The sequence below is a fragment of the Balearica regulorum genome, chromosome 4 (genome assembly GCF_011004875.1).
Source record: "Balearica regulorum gibbericeps isolate bBalReg1 chromosome 4, bBalReg1.pri, whole genome shotgun sequence".
NCBI lineage: Eukaryota > Metazoa > Chordata > Aves > Gruiformes > Gruidae > Balearica > Balearica regulorum.
Window position 1 is genome coordinate 78,876,915 of NC_046187.1, and position 25,069 is coordinate 78,901,983.

Consider the following 25,069-nt stretch of genomic DNA (forward strand, 5'->3'; position numbering starts at 1 on the left):
GATTAAGTCACAGACATGGAGCTGCCAATCACACACTGTCCCTGAATGGAAGATCCTGATTGTCCCTTCTGCTTTTGGAAGGACCTGGTGAAGGGGCAGCCCATACTCGCAGCAGCCTGAGCAGGATGCCTGGGCTGAGTGGCAAGACAGAAAAGAGATCTGCCAGCCTTGCAGAGCATCCCTCCGGGTGGGACACAGGGGCTGGGGGGGGTGACCTGCCACCCTTGCAGAGCATCCCTCCGGGTGGGACACAGGGGCTGGGGGGTGACCTGCCACCCTTGCAGAGCATCCCTCCGGGTGGGACACAGGGGCTGGGGGGTGACCTGCCACCCTTGCAGAGCATCCCTCCGGGTGGGACACAGGGGCTGGGGGGTGACCTGCCACCCTTGCAGAGCATCCCTCCGGTGCCCCCCCCCCCCCCCCCCCCAGGACCCCGGGCCGGGGGGACCCGCCGGGCCGCGCGCGCCGCGGGGCAAACCCTGCGCTCTGCTGCCCCCTGGCGGCGGCGGTCTAGGCGGCTGCACCCCCGGGGTACCCCCCCCCACCCCCCCCCCACCCCCCCCCGGGGTGTCTGCACTCCAGTGCTGCGTGCCCCCCCACCAGTGGGTGCCTGTCGGTCCCTGGGGGTGCCTGCTCCCCCCGAGTGGGTGCCTGCCCCTCAGCGCGTGCCTGCCCCCTCCGTCTCTTCCTGGGCGCCCCAGTGGTGCGTCCCCCGCCGAGGGGTGCCTGCCCCCCAAGTGCGTGCCTGCTCCCCCCCCCCCCCCCCCCCAAACCCGCCGTTTGCCTCCCCCCGCCGCGGTCTGCAAGCGCCCGGCGCTGCTCCCGGCTTCACCCTGCCCCGGGGCTCTCCTCGTCCCGCAGCCCAACGCCGCTGCCGCCGCCTCCTCCTCCTCCTCCTCCTCCTCCTCCTCCTCCTCCTCCTCCTCCTCCGGCGGCACCTGACGCGCGGGGCTCCCGACACCCCCCCAGCCCCGGCCCGGCCCACCCCTCCCTCCCTCCCTCCCCTCGCCCCTCCCGGAGCTCTCCCGTGCGAGCGGGAAGGCGAGAGCGGAGCCACCGAGCGCTGCCGGCCGCTGCCCAGCACAGCCCCCCGGAGCATGCGAGGGCAGCGGGGGGGCACCCACCTCGCTGCCCCCCCGGGCGGGCCGGCGGCGGGGCTGAGCGGCGGCGAGAGCCGGTGGCGGGGAGGGGGGCAGCACGGCCGGCCGGAGTGAAGAGGGCTGGGGGCGGGGGGCGGTGGCGAGGAGGAGCGCATCCCGCCTGCCCTCCATCCCTCCATCCCGGCTGGGGGGACCGAGCCTTGGCCCGGGACGGGGGAGGGAGCGAGGTGCTGAGCGAGTCTCGGAGGGGGCTGCGGGGATCATGCCGGGGGGGCTGCGCCTCGGCATCGCTTTCTCCTCGCCCTCCATGGAGCCCGGACCTTTTCTACAATGACTTTCCCTGAGCTGAGCAATGGCAGCTTGAGTGGGAACCGGACGGGACAGGGCAGCCAGAGCGGTGCCAACCGGTCCTGGGGGCTGCAAGGTGAGGAGATCCCCGAGGGCAACGGCACCACGCTGACTTTCGTTTTGGACGTGCAGGCTGTGGGCGTCGGGGTCTTCCTGGCCGTCTTCATCCTCTCAGCCATCGTGGGGAACATCCTCGTCATCCTCTCAGTGGCTTGCAACCGGCACCTGCAGACAGTCACCAACTACTTCATCGTCAACCTGGCCATCGCTGACCTGCTGCTCAGCACTACTGTGCTGCCCTTCTCAGCCACCTTGGAGGTGCTGGGCTTCTGGGTGTTTGGGCGCATCTTCTGCAACATCTGGGCAGCAGTGGATGTGCTGTGCTGCTCCGCCTCCATCATGAGCCTGTGTATCATCTCTGTGGACAGGTACATCGGCGTCAAGTACTCCCTCAAGTACCCCACAATCATGACCGAGAGGAAGGCAGGGGTCATCCTCGTGGTGGTCTGGCTCTCGTCCATGGTCATCTCCATCGGGCCACTGCTGGGATGGAAGGAGCCGCCACCACCAGATGAGAGCATCTGTAGCATCACAGAGGAGCCGGGCTATGCCTTGTTCTCCTCTCTCTTCTCCTTCTACCTGCCCCTCATGGTCATCCTGGTGATGTACTTCAGGATCTACGTAGTGGCCAGGCGGACCACCCGGAGCTTGGAGGCAGGGGTCAAGAAGGAGAGGAACAAATCCATGGAAGTGGTACTGCGCATCCACTGTCGCAGCGTGCTGGAGGAGCCTCTCTCCAGCACCCGGAGCAAGGGGCACAACTTCAGGAGCTCCCTCTCCGTGCGGCTCCTCAAGTTTTCCCGTGAGAAAAAAGCAGCCAAGACTCTTGCCATCGTCGTTGGTGTTTTCATCCTCTGCTGGTTCCCCTTCTTCTTCGTCCTGCCTTTTGGTAAGTGAACCTGTCCCCCATCCCAGCCCCGCTGCCAGTGGCTGAGCCCCTGTGGACCTGCTCCTTGGGACAGTCAGGACACAACTCATGCGTGGAGGGGAGGGATAGGTAACTGATAGGTGAATAAACCAGCAATGCATTAATTCAATTAATTAACACTTATTCAATATTTATTAATCAGAGTCATATAATCAATCAAAGTAAATAGCAAATGAATAAAATAGCAGCATAATAATTGGTTTAATTAATTCATTCTGCATTCAGCAGTTTAATTAATGAAGTTCAGGCTGAGGAGGAAACAGCTCTCTTTCAAACAGGCTGTCATTACGGCACAGTGGTCTCCAAACAGCTTTGCCATCCCTGCCCGCAGCCTCCCTTCCTCCCAGTTTGGGGGAAGGCACCTGGACCTGCCTCCGTGGGCTGAGGGCTCCCACCCCTGAACTCGTGATGATGCTGGAGATGAGTGAGGTTTGATAAAAGGAGCGTGTCAGAGTCTGAAACACAAGTCCCACCAACGTCCTGGGATGCCAATGTTGTGCAGGGACCTGGGGCAGGACCAGATCTTACCTACAAGGGTGATGGTCCTGTGTGATTTCCCATTACTGATCCAGCTCCTGTAGGAGTTGTGCCCTCAGCTCCTGGTCCTGCTGTGGTGCCCGTGTCACTGGGTGCTCATTTGGGGCTGTCTGATGGGTTGTTCTCTCAAGTTCTGGCAAGTTGTTTGCCTGGGGGAAAAAGCTGCAGCCCCGCTGCGTGCAGAGGAGGCTAAGTGGGCACAGAGCCCACCGGGCAGGGGGCTACGTGATGTCCAAGGCAACATCCCTCTCCAGCACCAGTGCTACCCGTGGCCCATGAAGTACAGGAACGCCAGAGCTCTTCATCTCCACCTCATCTAACAACAGGCACCCAGTTCAGGGGACCGGATTAACCCTCTGGAGTGGTGTAGCTAAACCTGGGGGGGGGAAAGATTAAAATAACTTCTGAACAATGGCCTTTGTGCACAGCTCAGCAGAGCAGAGAGGTCTGTCACTCCATCTGCTGGGTGGGACCCACACATCCCACGGCCCGCCGGGCACTTGTGTCCAAGTAACCCTGCAGCCAGGGAAACATTATAGTTAGTTCTGCACCTTTTCTCAGGATTTTTCAAAGCCTTTTGCTCAAAGCTGCCTCTCAAGTCAATGGAAACAGAGCATCATGACCACAGGACTCATTTTGACTTGCTGAGGTGTTGATCTCCCTCCAGCATCATGGCTCTCCACCTGGGGACAGCCGGAACCCAAGGCTTAGACACCGAACCGAGGCCACTCAGTCCCCACCTGCCCTCCAGTGGGATAATTCACCAGGACCAACGTGCCTTGGGTGCTGAGGTGTCCCTAGGGTGGTGGGTCAGGTTTGTGGGTGTCTGGTCTCACCATGCTGCTGCACCGTCTTGTACTTTGCTTCATTTTCTCTCTCTAGGTAAGGGTGGTATTTGGTGAATTTACCTCCGCTCTCCATAGGGGTGAAGTTGCTGCTGTGAAGAGTTTTCACCCTATGTGAGCAGAGGAGTTTGGGGTATAACTCAGGCAGGGAGCAGTAAGGCTGCAGTGAACTTCTCTCACTACAAGACCCGAGGTTAATTATCCTGTCTGACCGTGCCTCAGTTTCCCTTTCATTGATCAGGTGCTTTGGGGGATTTTTGTAGCCTGCAAATAAATAGTTTGGGATTTGTGGGACTCAGGGAGATGCCAATACCTGAAGGGTGAGCTCCCTGGGCAGCCCCAGCCTGACACTTGCCTCCTTGGCTGATCAGAAGGACAGGAACCAGTGCCGAACCTCATTCACACCTTTACACCTTACAGCTAATGAAGCTGGGAATCGGGATCCTGTTCCTCTAGGTTGTTCCCAATACTTGGAAGTAGACAACAAACAATAGGCAAATACTTTTCAGTAGAAAAAATATTTCACTTTGTTTTACCATATCTGTCCTCCCTTGAAGCCCTTGAACCAACTTCTCCACTGATGTAAATCACTACCCTTGCACTGGAGTCAAAGGAGATACGCTGATTTACAGCAGCTAAAAATCCAAACTTAGTTCTTTAAGTACCTCCCATGAACCCATTTGCTTCCTCCAAGCACACAACTTGCCAAGTTCTTTATAAACATGGTTTTGATCTTTACTTCCTGCTGTATTATACATATAATATAAACACAGCAAAAGTTCATTTATTTTGTGACTATGAAATATGCTGCCTTTGATTTCACTCCCTTTTTATTAATTGCAATTTCCTATTCAAATCTGAGAATCATTCAATGCTATCCAGAAGGAGAACAGAAACTTCTGCAAGGTCTGATCTCTGATTTTACAGCTCAGGAGACAGGTCTGAAAGTCAGAGAAATAGCAAAGTTCACTGTAAATCCATAAACTGAAACATGCTGGGACCAGTTCTTCTGGAAAAGAAGATTGTAAATGGTTAAGTAGACTGGCTTCTTTTATTTGCTTGTTAGACAAACTTACGTGAAATAATTTGGGGCCAACTGGAAATTATATTCACACTCATTTTAAATTAAAATGAAACACTGGTAAGAAACAAAAATCACTTTCAATTGAAGTGAAACGTATTGTTTCAATTTAAGAAAAGAGTGAATGGAAGTTTATTTAAAAATGAATACTCAGATACATTTCAAAATGAACTGTCACATTAAAATGAAATGAATAAGTGATCTATTTTATTCTGAAAATATTGAAATGTTTTGACTTTTTTTTCCTATTTGACATGAATTTGCAAGAAGTTGTCATTGGGTGACTTACACTGTTGACTGACTGTTGTCTGATTATACTTTTTAGGGATAAGTAAATTTGTCAACTGAAAATAGATTCCCAGCTCTACTTAGCGTGGACTTAGCAATCAGAACTTCTGTACTGGCTCCGTCACCGGTGTCTGTGTGAATCTGCACACATCTTTGCAACTCTCTGCAAAATAGCTCCCACGTTAGTTACACGGGAGTAATACTTATCCCATCAGCACTGAGAAGCTGAAATAATCAAATTTTTAAAAAACAGGACCTATGTATGTGCTGAGTGTTGTCAGTCATTTCTCCGTGCTTGAATCATCTACAAAGATGCTTTTTTAAATCAGCTTTAAATCAGCTCAAATTCCCCAATACCTCCACAGACTATTTATCAGCTGAGTAATTTAGCTCACTCTTGGGTTTGTGATACGTGTCCCCAAGCGCAGGATGCCATCACCAGGAGTTTTGACACAATTAACAATTTCTGTGGCTAACGAGACTCTTTAAGTAGCTGATTGTTCAACAAGAGACGAAATCCTAATTACCCAGATAACTCTTGTCTGGGTTGTATCTTTTGCCGGCTGTAGAGCTGTACCAAGCTGCTTTGTCTGGGGATCCTGGGTGGTGGTTGTATGGTTTGTGCCTGGGTGCCTCTTCCCTTAGCAAAGACCTGTCAAGAGAACATAGCTGGAGGCTTCTCAGAGATGTGGGCCAGGAGTTTAAGGGTGTTTTTGTAGGATAGGATTCATCTCCCTTTGGTTGTGCCAGATGTCTGTGCCGTCATCTCAGCTAGTCATAGCATCATGGAGATGCTAGTTGGAAGGGACCTCTGAAGGTCCAACTCACTCTCTGAGCACACCAGTACCAGATCAATCAGTCATATTATAAAATAGACTGGTTTGGGTTGGAAGGGACCTCAAAGCCCATCCAGTTCCAACCCCCTGCCATGGGCAGGGACACCCTCCACTAGCCCAGGTTGCCCAAAGCCCCATCCAACCTGGCCTTGAACACTGCCAGGGAGCCAGGGGCAGCCACAGCTTCTCTGGGCAACCTGGGCCAGGGCCTCAGCACCCTCACAGGGAAGGATTTCTGCCTCCCATCCCATCTCCATCTCCCCTCCTGCAGCTTCAGGCCATTCCCCTTGGCCTGTCACTCCCTGCCCTTGTCACCAGCCCCTCTCCAGCTTTCCTGGAGCCCCTGTAGGGACTGGAAGGGGCTCTAAGGTCTCCCCGGAGCCTTCTCTTCTCCAGGCTGAACAAGCCCAACTCTCTCAGCCTGTCTCCATAGCAGAGGTGCTCCAGCCCTCGGATCATTTCCATGGCCTCCTCTGGACTTGCTCCAGCAGCTCAATGTCTTTCTTGTATTCACCTAAAGCTCACTTTATCTTTCTGAGGGGAGTGCCTGAAGGTGTGACTCACCTGACCTATTTTGGACACCTTCCTTAGGATGAGATGAATTGTGGTGTCAATCTTCCTCCTCCTCTCCCTTGAGTACAAAAGTGGCCAGGGGCAACTAACCAGCTGATGGTGTCTGCAGTACTGGTATTTGCAGAGAGGTGGGATATATCCTAGTCTGGATCTTTTGAAGTCTAATGGAAGCGAGATACCCAGGTGAGAGAAAGCTCAATCCTGTGTCAGCTCAAGCCTTTATTAGAGAGAGAAAACGGAGAAACTCTCTTAAATTACACAACCACAGAGGCTTCACTGGCTCTTCTACTAATGGAAACCCCTGATAAAAGTTGGGTGCTGGATTTGTCCTCACAGTAGAATGTCTGTGCAATGGGTCAAGGTACCAGAAAGCCTATACAACACCTATAGATAGATAGTCACTTGCTTTTTCAAACCTGACCCAGGAGGAAGTAAGTAAGAATAGGAGGAGGGATGGAGCCCTGCTCCCCATCTACTCTTCAGTGGCTGGGGAGAATGCAAAGACAATGTGGGACCCCAAACTGGGACGATCTCAGGCATGGAGGCAAAGACCTTCTCCGTCACCATCCCAGAAGCATCTAAGACAAAACGACTATCCCTTGGGATCAAGGATGGACTAGCCAGTGCCCAGGATGGCGATTTACACACCTCAATGGCCTTTGTTTTTTAAGAAGCATAGTGTAGTCTGGGTGGTGGGCTCCCATGTTCATTATTCTTTGGAATGGGTTAAAAACCAAGACCAGTGTGAGAAAGGCACAGCAGAACCCATAGCTAGTGCCACACAAGGGTGAAGGCCACAACCTAAGACTCCCTTCACTCTATCCCTCCACAAGCAGCAGGTTATTGAGGCAAGAAATGAGTTAAGAGATCCCTCAGTATGAGCAAAACCCTCCATATTCATGGTCCCATGTTTGCCTTGGGATGGTGACTTGCTTGTGTTTGCAGTGGAAGCTGCTACTCATTTCCAGCTATGATTCAGAAAAACAGTGTACTGGCTTTTTACCTGCATCCTGAAGGAAAGGCAGGTGCTGCACAAACCAGGCTCAGAAAGGTCTCCTTCAAGCCAAAACAAAAATATTTTTGTAGATGCTATTTTTCGCAGGGCAGAAGTCTTTTCGCAAAACATTTTGCAGAAGACAGATTCATGGAGGCATAGCAGTGCTCAAGCTTCGGTAACTGTCACTTGTAAAATAAATGATGAGGAAGACAATGCAAGTAGAAGCACATTTCAGATGAGACCAAGTCTGTTCTGGTAGAAGTGAAAAATCTAATTCTATTCTGGTAGAAGACCATTTAGCATGGTTTCCTTAGAAAAAAAAGGGCTTACGTCATCACTGTGCCTGTGTGCATGTAAGCTTTTCCCCGCTACCTGATGAATTTGTTCATCAATGTCAATCATATTTGAGAAAGTGCTAAAAGTTCTCAATATACCAAGTTCCTATAAAAATGGGCAGATGGGTAAAGGAGTGGGAACTTTTATACTCTCCCTCATAGAAAGAATGTTGCAGAGTGAGCTCAGCCCCTGGCTAGAAATCAGAAAATCCACTAAAAATCCATCACAAGACACAATTCCACAGAAAACCAAACATCTTTAGTTTTCTTGTGTACAGGAGGACCTGACCAAAAGTGTGATTTAAAAGGAGGAGGTTGGAAGATAGACCATTCAATTACTTTGATTGTCAGGGCAATCTCTTGTATCTCCTGAAATTTTCTGAGTCATGGTGGAAGTGGCAAAATTGGCATGGAAAAAGGAATGGACAATTGCTTTGGAATAATTATCTGTGGCCCAGAGCATCAAATCAAACTGGAACAAGAGCAGTTGCAATGAACTATTCCATCTGCAACACATCCCCCATTGATCCTGGTCCACAGGAACCATACACTCGTTAAAAATGCCAGCAAAGACAGAGACACAGAGACTCAAAAGCTGCTAGGTACCAGGCTCCACTTTGATTTACTGGACATCATCCAGGCAAGATGCAAGATTCTTGTCATCTGCTTTGCACCACAGGATGTTTCTATCAAATGGGCTCATGTCAAACTAGTATAAATTCATTAAATCATATGGGATGGATGGGTCTTCCAGCCCATCTCCCTTTCTCAGGGAAAGATCACTTGGCCCCAAACCATTCCTGACCTGTTTTTCAAGACTATTCTTGAAGCATTGCAGCAAGGGCAAATCCATTGCTTTCCCAGGCAAATTATACCGTTGGTTAAGCAGCCCTCAAATGTGATTTCTGCTTTTCTTTTCCAGTTCAGAGTATCTGCAATAACATTAGGGCTGTATTGCAGCCTACCAGAATGTCATTCCTAGGGCATGATAGCAGGGATGCATGTGGTGGGAATGGCACAGGGACACATGGATTTGTACAACCTGCTGGGATAGCACTGGAGGAATAGTCCAGGCACAGGGGACCTGGCTGGGAGTCATCTGCATGGATTGTGTCTGTCTAGAGATAATACTGTGGAAAATCCATCTGTGAGCTAGATTTCTGTCCAGGGAGAACATGGTGACATCCTGCAGAAGGGCTCAGGAGAGAATTACAGGTAGGCACACAGATAACGAGCCTGTGAGTAAATTATATAGCTAAAGCATTTGATGGTGTTGATTCGCTCCTCATGTCCTAGTGCAGAAGCCACAAGAGTGGAGAACAACAGGGAAACAGTCAATGTATGTTTGGAAATACACAGCAAAAAATTATTATTTGGACCCCAAACGAGTGTGCTTGGTTACCTTCCTGCCCACTACCCCATGCAGAAAGACAGAGACAGATGGAAGGGTTTAGTACAGTTTTTGCTGTTACAAAAGATGCAGCATTCTGGACACCAAATAACGATTTGGACACCCAAGTTTGAACATATGCTTTGCCTCTGCCTGGCCAAAGGAACGCAGTGATTCATTGAAGTCACTGGGAACAGGACCCAGATCTCCCATGACCTATGTATGGGATTGCTCTGCTTCCAGTCCACCCACCACCCTACCAAATAAAACTAAAGCCAAATGTCTTGTTTTTATATCGCAGTGTCTTGACGCATCTGGAGGCAGTAGCTATAACGGATTCACCACAAACAGGAAAAAAATAGATCTTGAAAAATTTAAAATGTTATAAAATCTCTCAGCAAGAGTTTTGGAACCAATACGAAAATACACCATATAACATTAAATGCATCTATGTTAGGCTGGGTCTGATGGTTTTATTATATTTGCACATACAAAGCTTTGTCCTGGATATTCTGGGAAGGAGCCTTTAATTAGCCTGATCTATCTTCATTAATTTATATTTGGATAAATATTTGCTCACTAATTCTGATGATCTGGTTAATGAGACGTAACGAAGATTGAGTGGAAGGGTGGGGATGCTTTTGGTACCATCGCACAAGGTATTTGTTTAATCCCTTGCTACCAGCTGGTTTTTAATTGGTTTTGCCACAACAAACGGCATGAACTAGGTACTAGCAATAGTGCCACGTTAGCAAGTAACAGTGTAAAACTTTATGCTACCTGTAGGGTTTTAATTAGAAGTTTGCTCACTTTAGTGAGTACGTACAGCACTTTTGCTCAAGGCTGTTCAGAAAAGGAGTATATTACCTTCTGATTGATAGATCGTGACTTTTACTTGATCTGATTACTGTGCTGTGTTCTAGGTAGGGTTGATAGTACCTATTAACATTACAGAACCCTTCTGGAATAAAGTCCCAGTTTCTGGTGCCAATCATTATCTATTAGGTAAAGTTTTTCTATTCCATGTCTTTATAACAGGCTGAATTTGTTCTGCCAAATGTGAGACAAAATGATATAGCCGTATCTGAGAAAGATGACAGGAAAAACCCTGGTGTTCAGTTCCTGTAAGAAGTGTTATGGGGACAGCCTTGAGTTTAAAAAAGTTCTGACAGTAATATGTGTCAGAGCAGAAAGTGGACATTTTACTCCATCGGGGATGAGGGAGTAAAATGATCGGGGTGCCTTATGTCAGGACAGGGCAGGAATTAGACAAAGCTGGCCCAATACGGCCAACTTCTGTGAAGAAAGCATGTTTCTGAGGCGTTAGCAAGGATGAGCAGATTGGCAAGACTGGAGCTTGCTGAGGAAGGGTTTTTAAGAGCAATGACCTGATGGTGTCTGATGGGCATTTCTGCTCCTCTGCAGTCCTCTGTACTGCTCATTCCCACACCGCTCCCATCTTCTCCAATGTCAAAACAGTCCCTAGCATTGGATGCCAATAGTGGTCTTCAGCCAATTGCTTTTCAGCTTTCTACATAACCAACAACGAAAAATAGGTGTTTTGAGGCTGCAGTTCATCTCATCCTAATATTACTATCTAAACAGGCAGATGAGTCAGACTCCAAAAGTACCAGTGTCTCCTCAGTGCCTCTGAGGGAGACCAAAGATCACTGTCTCCAAGGTGCACAGAGCAAATCTAAATTAGCTGAGATGAAGCTCACTGTGAAGCCAAATACGGGATTAGTTTTGTCAAAGTCCGACACACTTCCAGCTGGATCTGGAGCTGATAGGAGTTATGCTTTGAGGATGTGAAATGCTCCATAACATCAAGGGCTCAGGAATCCACACTCAAAATATAGACGTATTTGGGCATTGCTCTGTACATGGGATGGTAAAATGGCTCTAAAGCACCTTTTTCTCCTTGGAGAGCTGTGAAAAGAACAATATATTTGTTTGCAAAATGTTTGGCCATAACTGAGCTAAGCACCTTCAGATATCCATGAGGAAACAAGTAGTTCTGTCATCAGAGCGGAGCTGAGCAGGGAGAGTTTGTAAAGTGTGGAGCCACATACCGACCAGTGAGGAGATACTGAATAGCTCAAGCAACCTATTATCTAATTGAGCACCCACCTTTCCATGCAACTGGTGTCGCAGGGACACCGCAGAGACAATAGAGTATGATCCTGAAATTAAACTCTTTAAATGTAAGAAATTAAAGTTTTCCAAATTGGATTTTCACTTTGACTTTGTCAACCTTTTAAGTTCCTAACTCTGCAACTTCCTTAGTGTTCATTTAGCAGTTTTATTGTATAGGATACAGTATAACTTGTCTGCAGGGTATTGTTCATGTGTTCAGTAGAAACCAGTGTTCACCACAGTAGTAGAGTTAAACAATTTTAGACAATTTTTAACACATAACCCAATTGCAAAGCAAAGAATGTGAAAATCTCTTAACATTTTTGTTCTATGAGAAAATACAGCTTCACAACAGCTGAAGCCCACAATCAGCAGTTACAAAGGTTGTGGTTTACACACTGCATTTTCAGCAATCATCTTTCCGTGGACACTGGTGGGATTTTGAGTGGTGCCTGCAGCAAAGTCTATTTTTTAATATAAACTCCTAAATTCAAGTGGCTGATGAGGACAGGAGCTGCCTGAGAAAACAGAGTTTTTCTTTGCGATTTCTCTTTCCACATAAATTCAATGCAGGAAAATACAGTTCTACCCCTGGATATTTCCATATGGTGCATGGCACCATTGGATATATATTTGCCCTGTCTCTTACTCTTCTTGCCCTTTACATGGTGATCCTCCTAACTGGTCTACATTTCCTGGTATACCCCACTGTGTCCCACTTAGCCAAGATACAAGTGATAGCCTATGTTGCATCACAGGTTACACCATCCTCCAGAGAAGTAGTAATAGGAAAGCGACTGAACCGCAACTCTCAGAAGAGTGACATTGTCGTTGACAAAAGAAAATATTTCAGGGTTTGTTTAGTGTTTGGGCAAAACAAGGCTGTAAAAAGCTTCTGGTATGAAACACACATTGTGAAAAATCCAGTTTTCCAACTAATAGATGTTTAGACGTTTTTGACCACCCCAAGTTGTTCCATCTCCTTATTCTTTTTACATGCAAAATTTTGAAGTCATCTTAAGGTATCTAGCTTTGAGGGTACAAAGTAGGTTTTTTCATCCATCGTTCCTTACAGAATTACTTGACCCTTCTTCTGTTGAGTGGATTCTCTGGAGGTTGTGAATCAGCTTTGTTCTCTGAGCAGACCTTTTCCCAGGAAAGCCTGGTGCTAACTACACTTTGTAAATGTGGTTTTCTGCTCTGCATTGTGAACTAATTACCTCCTTTCCTTGTCATGTGATAATGAGGCAAGTCTAAGTGTGGTCTCATAACCCTGAGACTGTCATTTGCTTTCTCTTGGGTTGACATCAAGGTAGATCTGCTGCACGCACCAACTCAAAAGAACTCTTCTGAGGATAGCCAGTGCTTTATTCTTTATTCTTCTGTACATTGGCTCTTAAATGGTGGTGCAGGCATCGGTGACTTTTGCTGATGGTCCAGGCCCTAGAGGAGGATGGCTGAAGTAAAGTTCAGGGTGCTGGTTTTTTTGTTCTTCACATCAGGCGCTACATCGGGATATCACTATACATCAACTAGATAAATGCTTCCAGGAAGCGAATCCTGCACTTTCCCCAGCAAAGCAGTGCAGAGCAACTCACAGACATAACTCAGGGCTAGTCCTCTCTGGAGGCGACTTGCACATCCACATCGACACAAGATCTTCCCCAGATTTCACAAGGTATCTCAGTGGGTCTAGGATTTAATTACTATTTTGAGCTATTTTTAATGCGAAAGGGTCTCCAATAATATACAAGTTGTTGGAAACCTGTCAAAGAAGGATTTAGGTAATCCAAGTGCCCTATCTTTCAGGAGAACTTCATGTATGGGGCCCATCCAACCCTCTGTCTGATCAGGTTACCATGTAGCACCTGTTGGGTGGTAACTCCCTGTGAGCTAGGTTGTCTCTGTGGAGCATGTGAGAGCACTTATCTCTCTGGCACAAGAGACCTCTTGAATATGGCCATGGGGTCGGAGACAGACAACCCCCTGTAGCTATGGTGGAGCCCCTCATCCATCATAGCTTGTTTCTATGCAAGATCTTGATGGGGGCAAGGAAAGGAGTTGGAGATCTGGAAAGCACAGTAGGAGACGAGAAGGAAGAGCAGGAGACTTGGGCTGCAGTGAGGTTAGCAAGGTGCTGGGAAGGCTGAACTAGGAATCCTTCTTGTCTCCAGCAGCCCTGAAGTGGCAGAGCCTCAAGGTTCCCTGAGGTGACCACAACAGAGGGTTTGCTGAGCCCCAAAACAGAACTGTCCCCTCTGTCTCCTAATGCTCATACTCACAAGAGTGTTTCCAAGAGGCAAACATGTTTTATGGTCTTTTTTTTTTTTTCCCCACCTGCTCTTAATTTGGTTGTGGCTGAAAGGGTTGGGGATTTGGGAGTGAGGGTAGTTCATGAGGAATAACTTCAGTATCAAAGTTCAGCAGCTGGCTGCTTTCACAGGAGAGCTGCTTTCCAATTTGGCAGCTAATTGCCATTCTTCTTTGCTATAAATATTTCCTTCAAAATTCTCTTAGGAACACTGAGTGATGAGGTCTTCCTTCTGAAGGCTTTGCCTTTATGAGCACTTCCCACCCAGAGATCTCTGTCCTTTTCACCTGTACCTGAACACACATCCCCAAATATCCTCATCCTCCTCCTTCCTCCAAAACAAATTCCAGCTACTGCTATGCAAAAAAATGAAGCCTCTGGTGGGTATTGATTTGTTGCATTGACTCTCTGCTGTCCAGGCTGGTGAGGAAACCTGCCTGAGTGGCAGAGGTAGCATTCACATCTTCCCACGCAACATGTGCTGGGGACAAACTTATCCCAGTGGTACCAGGTCCATAGTTCAAAGGACTAAATAGGAAGGGGAACACACACAAGTGTCATCAGGGCGGGAAACAACCAATCTGTTTCAACACTGCTCATCATCACTTTTGCTAGGGAAACTGAGGCACCACTACATACCTGTGGTCACTTGGTAGGTCTCCAGTATTGCTAACACACCAGCTATTTCTGCCTGTCCTGCTTTCTCTGTTTGGGTGCTGTATAAAACTGTCACATGGAAACGGAAGACTGTACTTATCCCTCCACCATAATTTATGGGTGCCATTAGCCCAAGGATGGATTTACTGGAGTGGCTGGGACAGGATATAGCTTTTTAGCTACTCCTAATGAATAGCCTTTCTCTAAGAAGGCTGCTTAGCTAATGCATTTGGAGTGGAGCCAGAGAACCACCAGGTCTGGTGGCAGAAAACCAACTGCCAGCTCACTAAAGAGAGGGCATTTCCTCCTCCCAGGAAGTTTCCAACCCGAGGCAATTCACAACTCGGTCATTAAGGCCCCTGAAATGCAACTTATATTTTTACCCGCTCCAGTAGCTGAAAAAAAACCAAACCCAAAACCAAAAACCCCAAACATTTCCAAGAGATTCCTGCTGGGAGAAATCCCTGCCCCAGACAAGTCCAAGCTGCCTTTCCTATTGCTCACAGTGAGTACACTGGTGGCAGTCACTAAGAGAAGACGGCCAGGAGATAACAAGTACTGGACTAGCCCCAGCCAGCTCTCTCCAACACAAATCTGCCCAAGAAGTGTGACTGGAGCAGTATGAACATGAGGTGGTTGGTGCCACTTGGATTTAGGACCTGGAATCAGACCTGCTCCTCTTCTGTTCAGCAGTTCATTTATCACAGTTAATGGAATCTGTATTTCCCCCAGAGAGTCGAAGTCATGAGCAAATCACAGGGGTTATCTCGCCTGATCTCCTGAATTAAAGAACTCCAGGCTGCATTCCCCTGCAAGACTGTTGCAATGCAAGGTTGCAAGTGCTGAGAAGCCCAAGACAAGAGCCAGGCTGCAAATCCTCCAAAAGAGGTCCATGATGGGGAAAAAAAAAATACAGAAGGAAGCCCTGCAAGAGATCTCCCATGCAAGGATCAATTATGCAAATACTGAGCATGGGACAGCCCCCACTGCAAAAGAAAGCTGACCCAGCCTTTGCTGGAACAGCTCTTCTGGATCTTGGTCCAAGTCTTCTGCCATGGAGAAGACCTTTGTGAAAAAATTTAGATGGGGAAAAGATAATGAAGAAATTTGTTTAGAGGGAAATTCATATCCTAAGCCTAAAACTGATGAGTTCCAGTACAGAGACAGTGAGGAATGAGGGTATCTTCATGGCATGGTGCTTTTTTCTTGTGGCAATGAGCCAAGAGGGCAAGATGACCAGGAAAGGGACAGGAACCCTCCCTGCAGCAGGAGGATGGTCTGGAGCCAGAGATTGCCACCCCAGGACGGGCCGAGGGGAGGAGGTAACAAGCACAGTGGGCTCATGGCACAACTCGTCCCTGGCTGTTTTCCAGCTGCAGATTTCTTCAGACCAGCCTCACAGATTGCTGAGACACAGCCCATGGGTAACCACAGGGATTCTGGAGGGCACTGCCCCCACAATCCAGAGACTCAGAGACATTTTCAAGCCTGTAGGTCACCAGATGAAGCTGGTGCTATTTCTTGCCCTAGGGAGAGCCCTCTCACCCATGTCCCAGGAAGGGGACCTGACGTGCTTTTCCACCCCACAAGCAATTTCAGAAATGCAGTTTGGAAGGGCATGGGGCAGACATACATGCACAACACAACAGTGAATCTACCATCAGCTGCTCACCGACCCAGTTTGAGCACAGACAGCAAAGGCCTTGTGTTCAGAGCAGCTGCCAGCTCTTGAACCTCTGCCTTTAAAGCCAAGTTCTTTAAGAGAGACTTGTCAAACTGCACCAGAAAAGTTTTTCAGTCATGGGCTATTTCTGTTCCCAGGGTCTCTTCCATAGGAATTATCTGGAAAGCTGTGAGGATGCGTTGTGAAGTTGAGCTGGCGGCCAGCCACGGGCTTGTCTGCCTTGCTCAGTATTGCACTCAGGCTGAGGATTTGGGGAAACAGACCAGAACAACTTCACGTCACAGGGTTTGATTTCTGTGTATTCCTTGCTCAAGGAGCACGCAGAGACAGGGGAGGAAGGAGCAAAGCGCAGAGAGTTTTCCAAATATTGCATGTCTCCCCCTCTTCTGCCTTGCAAAAGGCAGAGTTATTTGGAATTAATCACACTTTTTCACTTCCAGTGATGCCACAGGGTTACAGCACTTCAGGGCTCTCTGCAGGCTGGTCTATCCAAGATCCTTAACGATGTACAAGCTCGTTAGTCATAGGCTTCAGCCCTTCTTGTGTCAGGTGCTGTACAAACAGTTGTGCTATTTCTAGCCCAGAAGAGCTCAAAGTGGTGGATCCAGATGGATGTGGGAGGCAGGAGCGCACCCAGTGGTATGTGCACACAGGCAGTCTGCAGTGTTCCCAGCATCCAGGCAAAAGGGTAGGGAATAGTGGTCTAACTATTGGCAGGTAGCTTCTGCTGGCCTAGAAAAGCAAGCGAGGAGAAGGCTCCACTCCCATTGCATCTGATCACCTCTGTGGCCACTGCCCTCCCTCCCTGAGTCCCCTTCCCTCAATACCTCCTTACCAGTGCTCCCCTTCTCATCCATGCCTCTCTGATAAATGAGGCACGTCATTGTTTCTGGTTTGCAGGTAGGCAAAGAGGTTAGGGGTAGGATGAGACTCACAAGTGAAAACTTCCACATATAGTCTTCTTTGGGTAGATGTCTGCATGTCAGGTAGCTGGATGTCTCAGCTCCCATTATTGTCCATGTTTAGAGAGCTAGATTGCTAAGCAGATTTGGAGAGCAATTTACTTCCCTAGGTGATGCCCAGTGCTGTCCAAGATCCCCTAAGGCAGATGAGGCAATCGTGTGAGGCTTTTGGTTGCAAGACAGGACCTAGAGAAGCCCTGTGCTCTTCTAGAGGAACATTCAGAGACTAAGAGGGACATCCCAGGGCATTTCTCTCCAGCAGTAGAAGACACATAGACAACCTCTTTGTCTACTTTAGGATGACCTTGATTGCACCCTGGATTACTTTCCCAAGAAATTAAAAACAAACAAACAAACAAACAAAAAAAAACCCCAAAAAACCCAGACACCCTCATGGAAAATACTTCTGGTAACCTGCCCACACAAACATTTCTTTCTCTCTCCCATAAAGCAGAGTGTAGGTTGTGCCCTGAAGCTTCCTCTCTTGGTGTGTCAGTACCGTCCCCTCAGATGCGCCCTTCCACAGGCCAATTCTGAAGCTGTGTCCTGAAAATAAAAATAACGGGGTCACTGCTGCTTTCTCAGATGGCTTATGAGGAGTCAATCTGGCTTCCTTTATATCGCTGCCAAACATTATAAAACACACCTAATGTTTCAATGCAGGAGTAGTAGGAAATATATAGAAAAGTCTTTGAAGGAAGGACTTAATCTTTGCTGACCGGCAGGGATAGAGAAGAAAAACCATCTAAGTGACTTTACTGGGCTGACCTGTCTGTTTCTCCTGTAGACTCCATCACCTGGCATGTTTATCCGGGCAAGTAGGACCCAGCTGGACAAACAGATGGAAAACATGGCGTTACCTGCCAGTGGTGGGTTTGGCCTCTCCATTTAGGACATGCAGTGACAGTAAGGCTGTTGGATAGGGTGGTGGCATGGACAAAGCTTGTTCCATTGCAACTTTACGTCTTTGCCCACGTGCTAGTACTGAGATGTAAAAACCAGCTCAGAAACACACAGCAGGACACAGGTGTTGCACAGGCTCTTCCTGGGCTTCATTGGCATCCCTTGATGACCCCAGTGGGCAGCATGGTTACTGCTGTCCTCCAGGATGGGTCCATGAACTTCCCCCAAAGGTCAGGGGAATCAGAATGTGGGTTGTTTCATTTTCCTGCTGCAATGACAGGGAAAGGGAAAGTATTTGCATTCCAAACAGAACTTTCCCAGTGTCTGAGGCTGTTTGAGTCAAAGACAGTCAGGGTAGGGGGCTGAGTGGAGATTGTTTACATTGAATGTAGCCATCAGCCTGTCAGGATTTGTTCCTCACATTCAGCTGGAAAAATTCTGTTCCTTCTCTCTGAATACTCTCGCTGCACACCCAGCAGCATGCACTTAGAGAAACAGCAGGTGATTAAATTAGCAGCCTAATGTATAGAACAAAAATAATTTGCTCCAAATACAAGCATTTGCCGCTCAAAGCAGAACTGGGTGACTCATAGCAGAATTCAGATAAGCCATTTGAGAGCATCATCGCCAGAAATGTGATCACATCTGCCATCCCACCAAGTGCATTGGCAATTCCTCAAGTGCCTTCTTCCTTCGTAGCTAGCTCTTCATCTTTTTCTTCCTCTCCCTGTTTGTCCTCTGATCTGTACCCCTCTGTGTCTCTGGTGTGCAAATACTACAGGCAGCTGTCACCATTTTGAGAAAGGAATGACTGCCACTGTAGATCACCATGTTGCATGATCCCGTTCAAAATCACTTGAGCTTCATGTGTGTCCCAGTTCTGACCCTCTGCTGCCTGTGCTGTTGGGGAGGCCATTGGGCTCTTATTGCATCCAGCTCCTAGAAATTTTGTACGCAGCCAGAACATATCCATGCCTCGTTTGCAATCATTCAGTTTTGTATCTATATCATCTTCTTCCTTAAGCAGTTATATTCTTTCTTTGTCTTTCACCCTTCTGGCAGACAGATGGTCAGATGTCTTCTTCCCCTGTAGCCTCTTTATGCTGCATTGAACATGCAAAAATTCATCCTACCTAATGAATTCCCTTTTGCCTTTATCATCCATATTCCTCCCTTTGTCCATCTGGATTTATTCCCCTTTAGGAGACGATCACTGATGGTTTGGGTGCTTTGGGAGACCAACTTTGTACTTTACACTCAAACTCTTGAAGGTGCACCAGACAAATGGGTGTCTGGGCAAGCAGTCCTTTGTGGTAATCCTGATGTCCTTCTGCTAGCAACAGTAGTGGCAGGTAACACCTCCCACCTAGAGAAGAGACAGAGAAAACAACCACCTGCACTGTGTTGGTGGATGTCACCTGTGATTGCCACCATGCAACCTATGCAGCTTGGTGCTCTGGCTGTTAAGTCAGCACTGGGTTTGGACTCTTCTGAGTCATGCCACAGAGATCTCCAAGGAAGAGTGTCTAAAAAAATAAATGGATGCTAACTGCCATATCCAAGTACATTGTCAGGATTGTACCAGAGGGTTTATTTCATAAGCCCATGTTTTTCACTGCCATTTTGCTCCATAAGGCACTCTCCGAAGGACCCTCCTTCCAAACTTGTCTGGAAACAGCTCCCCAGGTCGCTGGAGGGGTACAGCTCGAAGCCACGAGGTCCCATTCAGCCAGTGCTGAAATGTGGATGAAGAAATGCTGCTCCGCTGCCAGAGATGAGTCATCCTGCCTCTCAAACACTTGCTTATGGTCACCATGGTGACTGGGTCAAGCACCTCAGAAAAATGATCTGGCAAAGTCCATTTTTCTTTCTCCCTGTTTATTTCTTGTCATTTCCAAATACCTACCTCGTACCCTTCTCTTTCTCCAGCCCAGGAGTGACCTGGACTTCAAGGATAAAGCAGTCTGCAGGGGACCAGGGAGACTTTATTTTATTCCAAACTGAAATTATCAAGGAGGAAGTTCCACCACATGCATTTGAAAAAGGTGTCACAGCCCATGAGAAATCACTTTGCTTGTGAAGAGAGAGACAGAGGGAATTGGCCAGCCATAGGTGGTATCAGAACCTGGTTTCCCCACTCTTTTCCCATCAAATACTCTGTCAGTGAGGTTCTCAGGTGGAGAGGCATTGGAAGTTAGCCTGGGCTGCAATAAAGCAGGCTCTCTTCAATACAGGTGATCATGCATCATGCCTCCACCAGCTTTCAGCACCCAGCACCCAAGAAAAATAAAACACCTTTACACCAGTCACAGGAGCAAAGGATCTCAGTTAGAAGTCCCCCTTGGATGGAAAATTTAGGAACCTCTCTCCTTGCTAGCCCTTTGTTTATGCTTAGCCATGCTGTCCCATCCTCTCCCATGTATGCTGCCCAAAATGCCCATTGGGACCCACCTCTGTCTGCAAGCACCTCCCAGCCCCTCGGGTGGGGGCTTTGCTTTTCTCCCTCCTCCCCTCCTCACAGCAAAGGACACTTCTATCTCTCGGTGTTAAAAAAAATCCTATTCAGGGGTCTGACAGGCACGCAGGCAATGGGCTGGGCATTTTTAATGGCCTTGCAAAGTAAGACAGTGAATTTAGGTGTCTGCGTTGGGGTCACCACTATTGTCACCCTGATACCTGCACAGATCCTTGTACCCAGAGCTTGTTTCCTTCCTTCACAAGGTTGAATCTTTCCTCATTTAGTGTCTATTGGTCTCCATCCCACTCTGAATGTCTCTTTTAACCAACTCTGCTGGTGCTAGGTTGGTCACCCAGAAAAGTTTCAGCTCTAGAAGGTTTTCCCTTGATTTCGTCCTCTCCTGGGTTATCATATTGCGCGCTGCTGCGTTTCATCCCCTACGCAAAACAGAAACACTGTGGCAGGTTTTGACAGGTAAACGGGAGTTCGGGTCCTGTAGATTTTGGCAGAAACCGCCAAGATTGACATCGGTGCTAAGCAGTAGCTGTGCCTCTATTACCCCTGATACTGGTAAGGAGCAAAAAGCATCCCACTAGACAGACATTTCTAATAAATGTGGGAATGCCTACAAAACCATGCAGAAAAGGCCTACAAACGAAAAGCAAACTGAGCTGTTCATTGCCATTACCAAACAGCAAAAAAAAAAAAAAAATATAAAAGAAACAACAACTAAACAACAGAGAATTCAAGAATGTGACCATTAGGGAACAATTCATTATTTGTTATTCCTACTAATAAAATCTATTTGTTCTGCAGTTACATCCAGGAGCATGCATGTAGGAGCTGGAACTCCCATAGCAAAATGGTAATTCCTCACCCTAAAGACTTTATTGCCTTGGTTTTTTTGAGCTTAACTGTGAAAATGGTTGACATCTGGGCACCATTAGATTGTGGGACTATCACAAGTGGTCCACAGCAGATGTGCAGCATTAAAGCATTAAAAAGTATATGTTTTCAGTGAAAAGTTAGATATAGAGGTTGTTGAATCACCCAAGGGAGATTCTGAATGCTAGTAATGGTCTTTTATCAGCAGGTTTAGGATCTAGTGAAGGAAGAGAGAGAATTGTTGGGTCAACAAAAGAAAATTAAACTTTTTTTTTTTCAAAATGACCCATAATGTCCCAGTTTCCCTCTGTTTTGATTAGGTTTGGTTTGTAAACTTAAATGCAAGCAAATTGCAATACAAAGTACTTTGGCGTGCCTGTTCCTCCCTACCCCAAAAGAAAAATTTTGTTTAGAAAAGTTTCAAGATTGAAACTTTGCATTTGTTTTTCAGCTGCTCTGTTTCTCTCTCATCTGCTTTAGCCAAAACAATTTGATGTTTTTCCTATAGGAATATTTGTGTTTGTCTCCTCCAATCTTCATGCTTTGCAGTGAGTGAAATAATAGCCATCCAATATATTTTTGACCTGATATCATCAGATGTCTTTTTTTCTGGCAGGATGCATGAGAGTGGCGTCAGGAGAGATATCCTGGTACAGCCTGGAAAGCTCTTGGGAATCTCTGTGTGTAAAATGATTAAGAAGGTTGGATAATAAAGTAGATACGTTATTGCTGTGAACAACCATGACATTTCTTGGTTGCACTCATTTTTTGGTTTCTGTTTGCAGAACAAGTCCCAGACTGAAATACCCTTTTGTTGCAATCCCATAAGGCATTTTAGGAGACCAAGTGTCCTCTTTCAAAGGAGAGTCAAGGATGGTTAGTAGTGGTAGAGATTGAGAAAGGATGTCAGCCAACCTTTAAAAAAATAATGATCCTTGAGCTATCCCAAAATCCAGGCAGGATGGGTCAGTTTGACATTGTTGGCCTTCAAGTTGTCAGTGCATTTGGCCATGGGAGCAGAATCAAGGGCCAGGCACCAGGTCAGGCTCAGCCAGGGAGCCAGATTCTTCCCAGGATTACCTTGAAATCCCTCTTTGGGGCTCTGGGCATAGATGGCATCACCCACACCTCCTCAGGTGAGCCACAGCTGGGACACCTGTGGCACAGGAGATGAGGAACAAGGGCAGATTCGTGACCACGGAGGTTTCCAGGCTAAGTACCAAGAGAACCCTGACAATCTGCAGAGCCAGCCCATAAATTGGACCATTTCCTCTCTCTCAAAGGGAGCATCCAGGGATTTCTCTGTGCCAGGACATCAAAGAGAAGATTATAACCAGATGTCTCATGCAGCTAATTGATACCAGGCCTCTTTATTCCTCAGGGAGGTCTCTGAGGGAACCAAGCCAAGGGAGGTCGAAAGAAATGAACAAAGGAGCACGGATGTCCCAGAGTGTGAGGAGGGCAGAGACCACCTTCATCCAGGGGTCTCCTCAGGGGAGCAATCTCCCAGGCAGTCCAACGCCCCCCCACCCCTTTCCCCAAGGACAGAGTCCATCAGTGGAATCCCAGCACACACGGGAATATCTCATGTCACCCAACTTCTTCCTCTTCTTGTTTAAATAGCCTAGTGCAAGGGCAGGAGAGGATGTCAGTACAAGCTGAGGGATGAATGAATTGAGAGCAGCCTTGTGGAGAAGGACTTGGGGATACTGGTGGATGAAGAATTGGACATGAGCCGGCAACGTGCGCTCACAGCACAGAAAGTCAACTGTATCCTGGGCTGCATCAAAAAAAGTGTGGCCAGCCAGCTGAGGGAGGTGATTCTGCCCCTCTACTCTGCTCTCGTGAGACCCCACCTGGAGTTCTGCATCCAGCTCTGGGCACCCCAGTACAAGAAAAACATGTTCCTGTTCGAGTGGATCCAGAGGAGGTCCATGAAAATGATCCCAGGGCTAAAACACCTCTCCTATGAAGACAGGCTGAGAGTTGGGGTTGTTCAGCCTGGAGAAGAGAAGGCTCCAAGGAGACCTTATTGCAGCCTGTTGATACTTGAAGGGGGCTTATAAGAAAGGAGGGGATTTTTTACCAGGGCCTGTAGTGATAGGACAAGGGTCAATGGTTTTAAACTAAAAGAGAGGAGATTTAGGTTAGATATTAGGAAGAAATTCTTCCCTGTGAGGGTGGTGAGGCCCTGGCCCAGGTTGCCCCGAGAAGCTGTGGCTGCCCCTGGCTCCCTGGCAGTGTTCAAGGCCGGGTTGGATGGGGCTTTGGGCAACCTGGGCTAGTGGAGGGTGTCCCTGCCCATGGCAGGGGGGTTGGAACTAGATTGGCTTTCAGATTCCTTCCAACCCAAACCTTTCATGATTCTATGTCATCCCAGTGACTGGGAGTCATCTGGAGACTGTGGCTTAGAGGGGCAGCCATGTTCCCTTCCCTGTCTCCTCCACAGAGTCACCGTAAGATATTCTGCAACTCAGCAGAATGCCTCTGTGCTTTGATTTTGCAGAGAAGCAAAAGTTACCTTTTTAGAGAGCTCAAATGGGAAATCCCGCCTGGGACAATCTGAAAGTCAGCATCCATTTGTCAAGGCATGTTTTGATCTTCTCCAGTAACTGGAAGGACTTTCTACAAAAAGAAAGTGAATTTGTCTGAGCAGAAGCATCCAACCTCATCAGCATCCAATATCATGATCTTCTCATCAGCAACCAAAAAGAATGAGACCTCTTTTTCCCATTGCTTGCATCACTTCTGTGCTTCCAAATCAGCAGCTTAATTTTGTGCCCAGCTCAGCATGACTGGGGATGGACGTATTGCTTTTACAGCAGTCAGGGGTCCAGGGCTGAAATGTCTGATGACATCCATGTTGCTGCAAAGCACAAGCATTGTTGTGCAATCCTGTATGTATTTGTATTTGCAAAACTGAAAATGGCTATTCCAGATACAAAATTGGCAGTTTAACTGCCTGCAGAATATTGGTTGTCATCTTTTGCATGAAATTGCTGGGAAATATTGGGGTACCTAAGTGAGGAAGGAAGAATTAGAAATAAAATAAGAAAATCATTAGGCAGAGGCTAAAATGGGGATGGAAAAAAGATCTGTGCAACCTCTCTCCTTCTCCTTCATTTATGCAGTCATGACGGAAGGCCCTGTGCTCTCCAGTGTCAATCCAGAATCAGCAACAAATGCAATTCAGTCTCATTTGAGCTTCTCGTTGCAATGTCTGGGGCATGGATTCAGCCTCCTGCACATCTGCAAAGCACTTGTCATCCTCCTGGGTGCAATGATCCAAAGTAAGTGAAGCGTTTGAGCAGATGTTGAACTCACAAGATTCCCAAGTATCAGGTCTGGACACTGGCCAGTGAAGGAGGATTTCATTGGAAAATGCCAGTTGGAAAGCCAAACGGAAATGTCCCAGGTTTAACAACCTCTACTTCAACTACTACACATAGCTCCAGGGCAGCCCATTCATGCCAAGTTTCCATGGCTTTCTTACCATGCAACCAGCAGAGTGAAAACCTTGGCAGCTCTGCGCTGACCCGGGGTTGACTCCTGGATCCAATGCAAGTAACCTGGAAGCCCTGAGCACCCTGGCTCCAGAAAGGGTTTTGTCATGCTTCAAGGCTTCCTGCTGCAAATATGTTAATTTGGAAGACTTTAAGACATTCTAGATTCCCAGATTCATAAATTCCAAGGACTGCAGGACTTCCATTGTCTGATCTCCTGTGTTGCTCAGCCCAAGGAAAGCCCAGGGAACG

At 47.7% G+C, this 25,069-nt stretch overlaps 1 protein-coding gene across 1 annotated transcript in view; it reads left to right on the forward strand.

Annotated features, from left to right (window-relative positions):
• Positions 1 to 832: 832 nt before the first annotated feature.
• ADRA1D (adrenoceptor alpha 1D) overlaps positions 833 to 25,069 on the forward strand; it is a 50,855-nt gene continuing 26,618 nt past the window's right edge. The window contains exon 1 of the mRNA XM_010303547.2: positions 833 to 2,397. Coding sequence (XP_010301849.2) covers positions 1,431 to 2,397 — 967 coding nt within the window. The 5' untranslated portion in view covers positions 833 to 1,430. The remainder of the gene's footprint in view (positions 2,398 to 25,069) is intronic.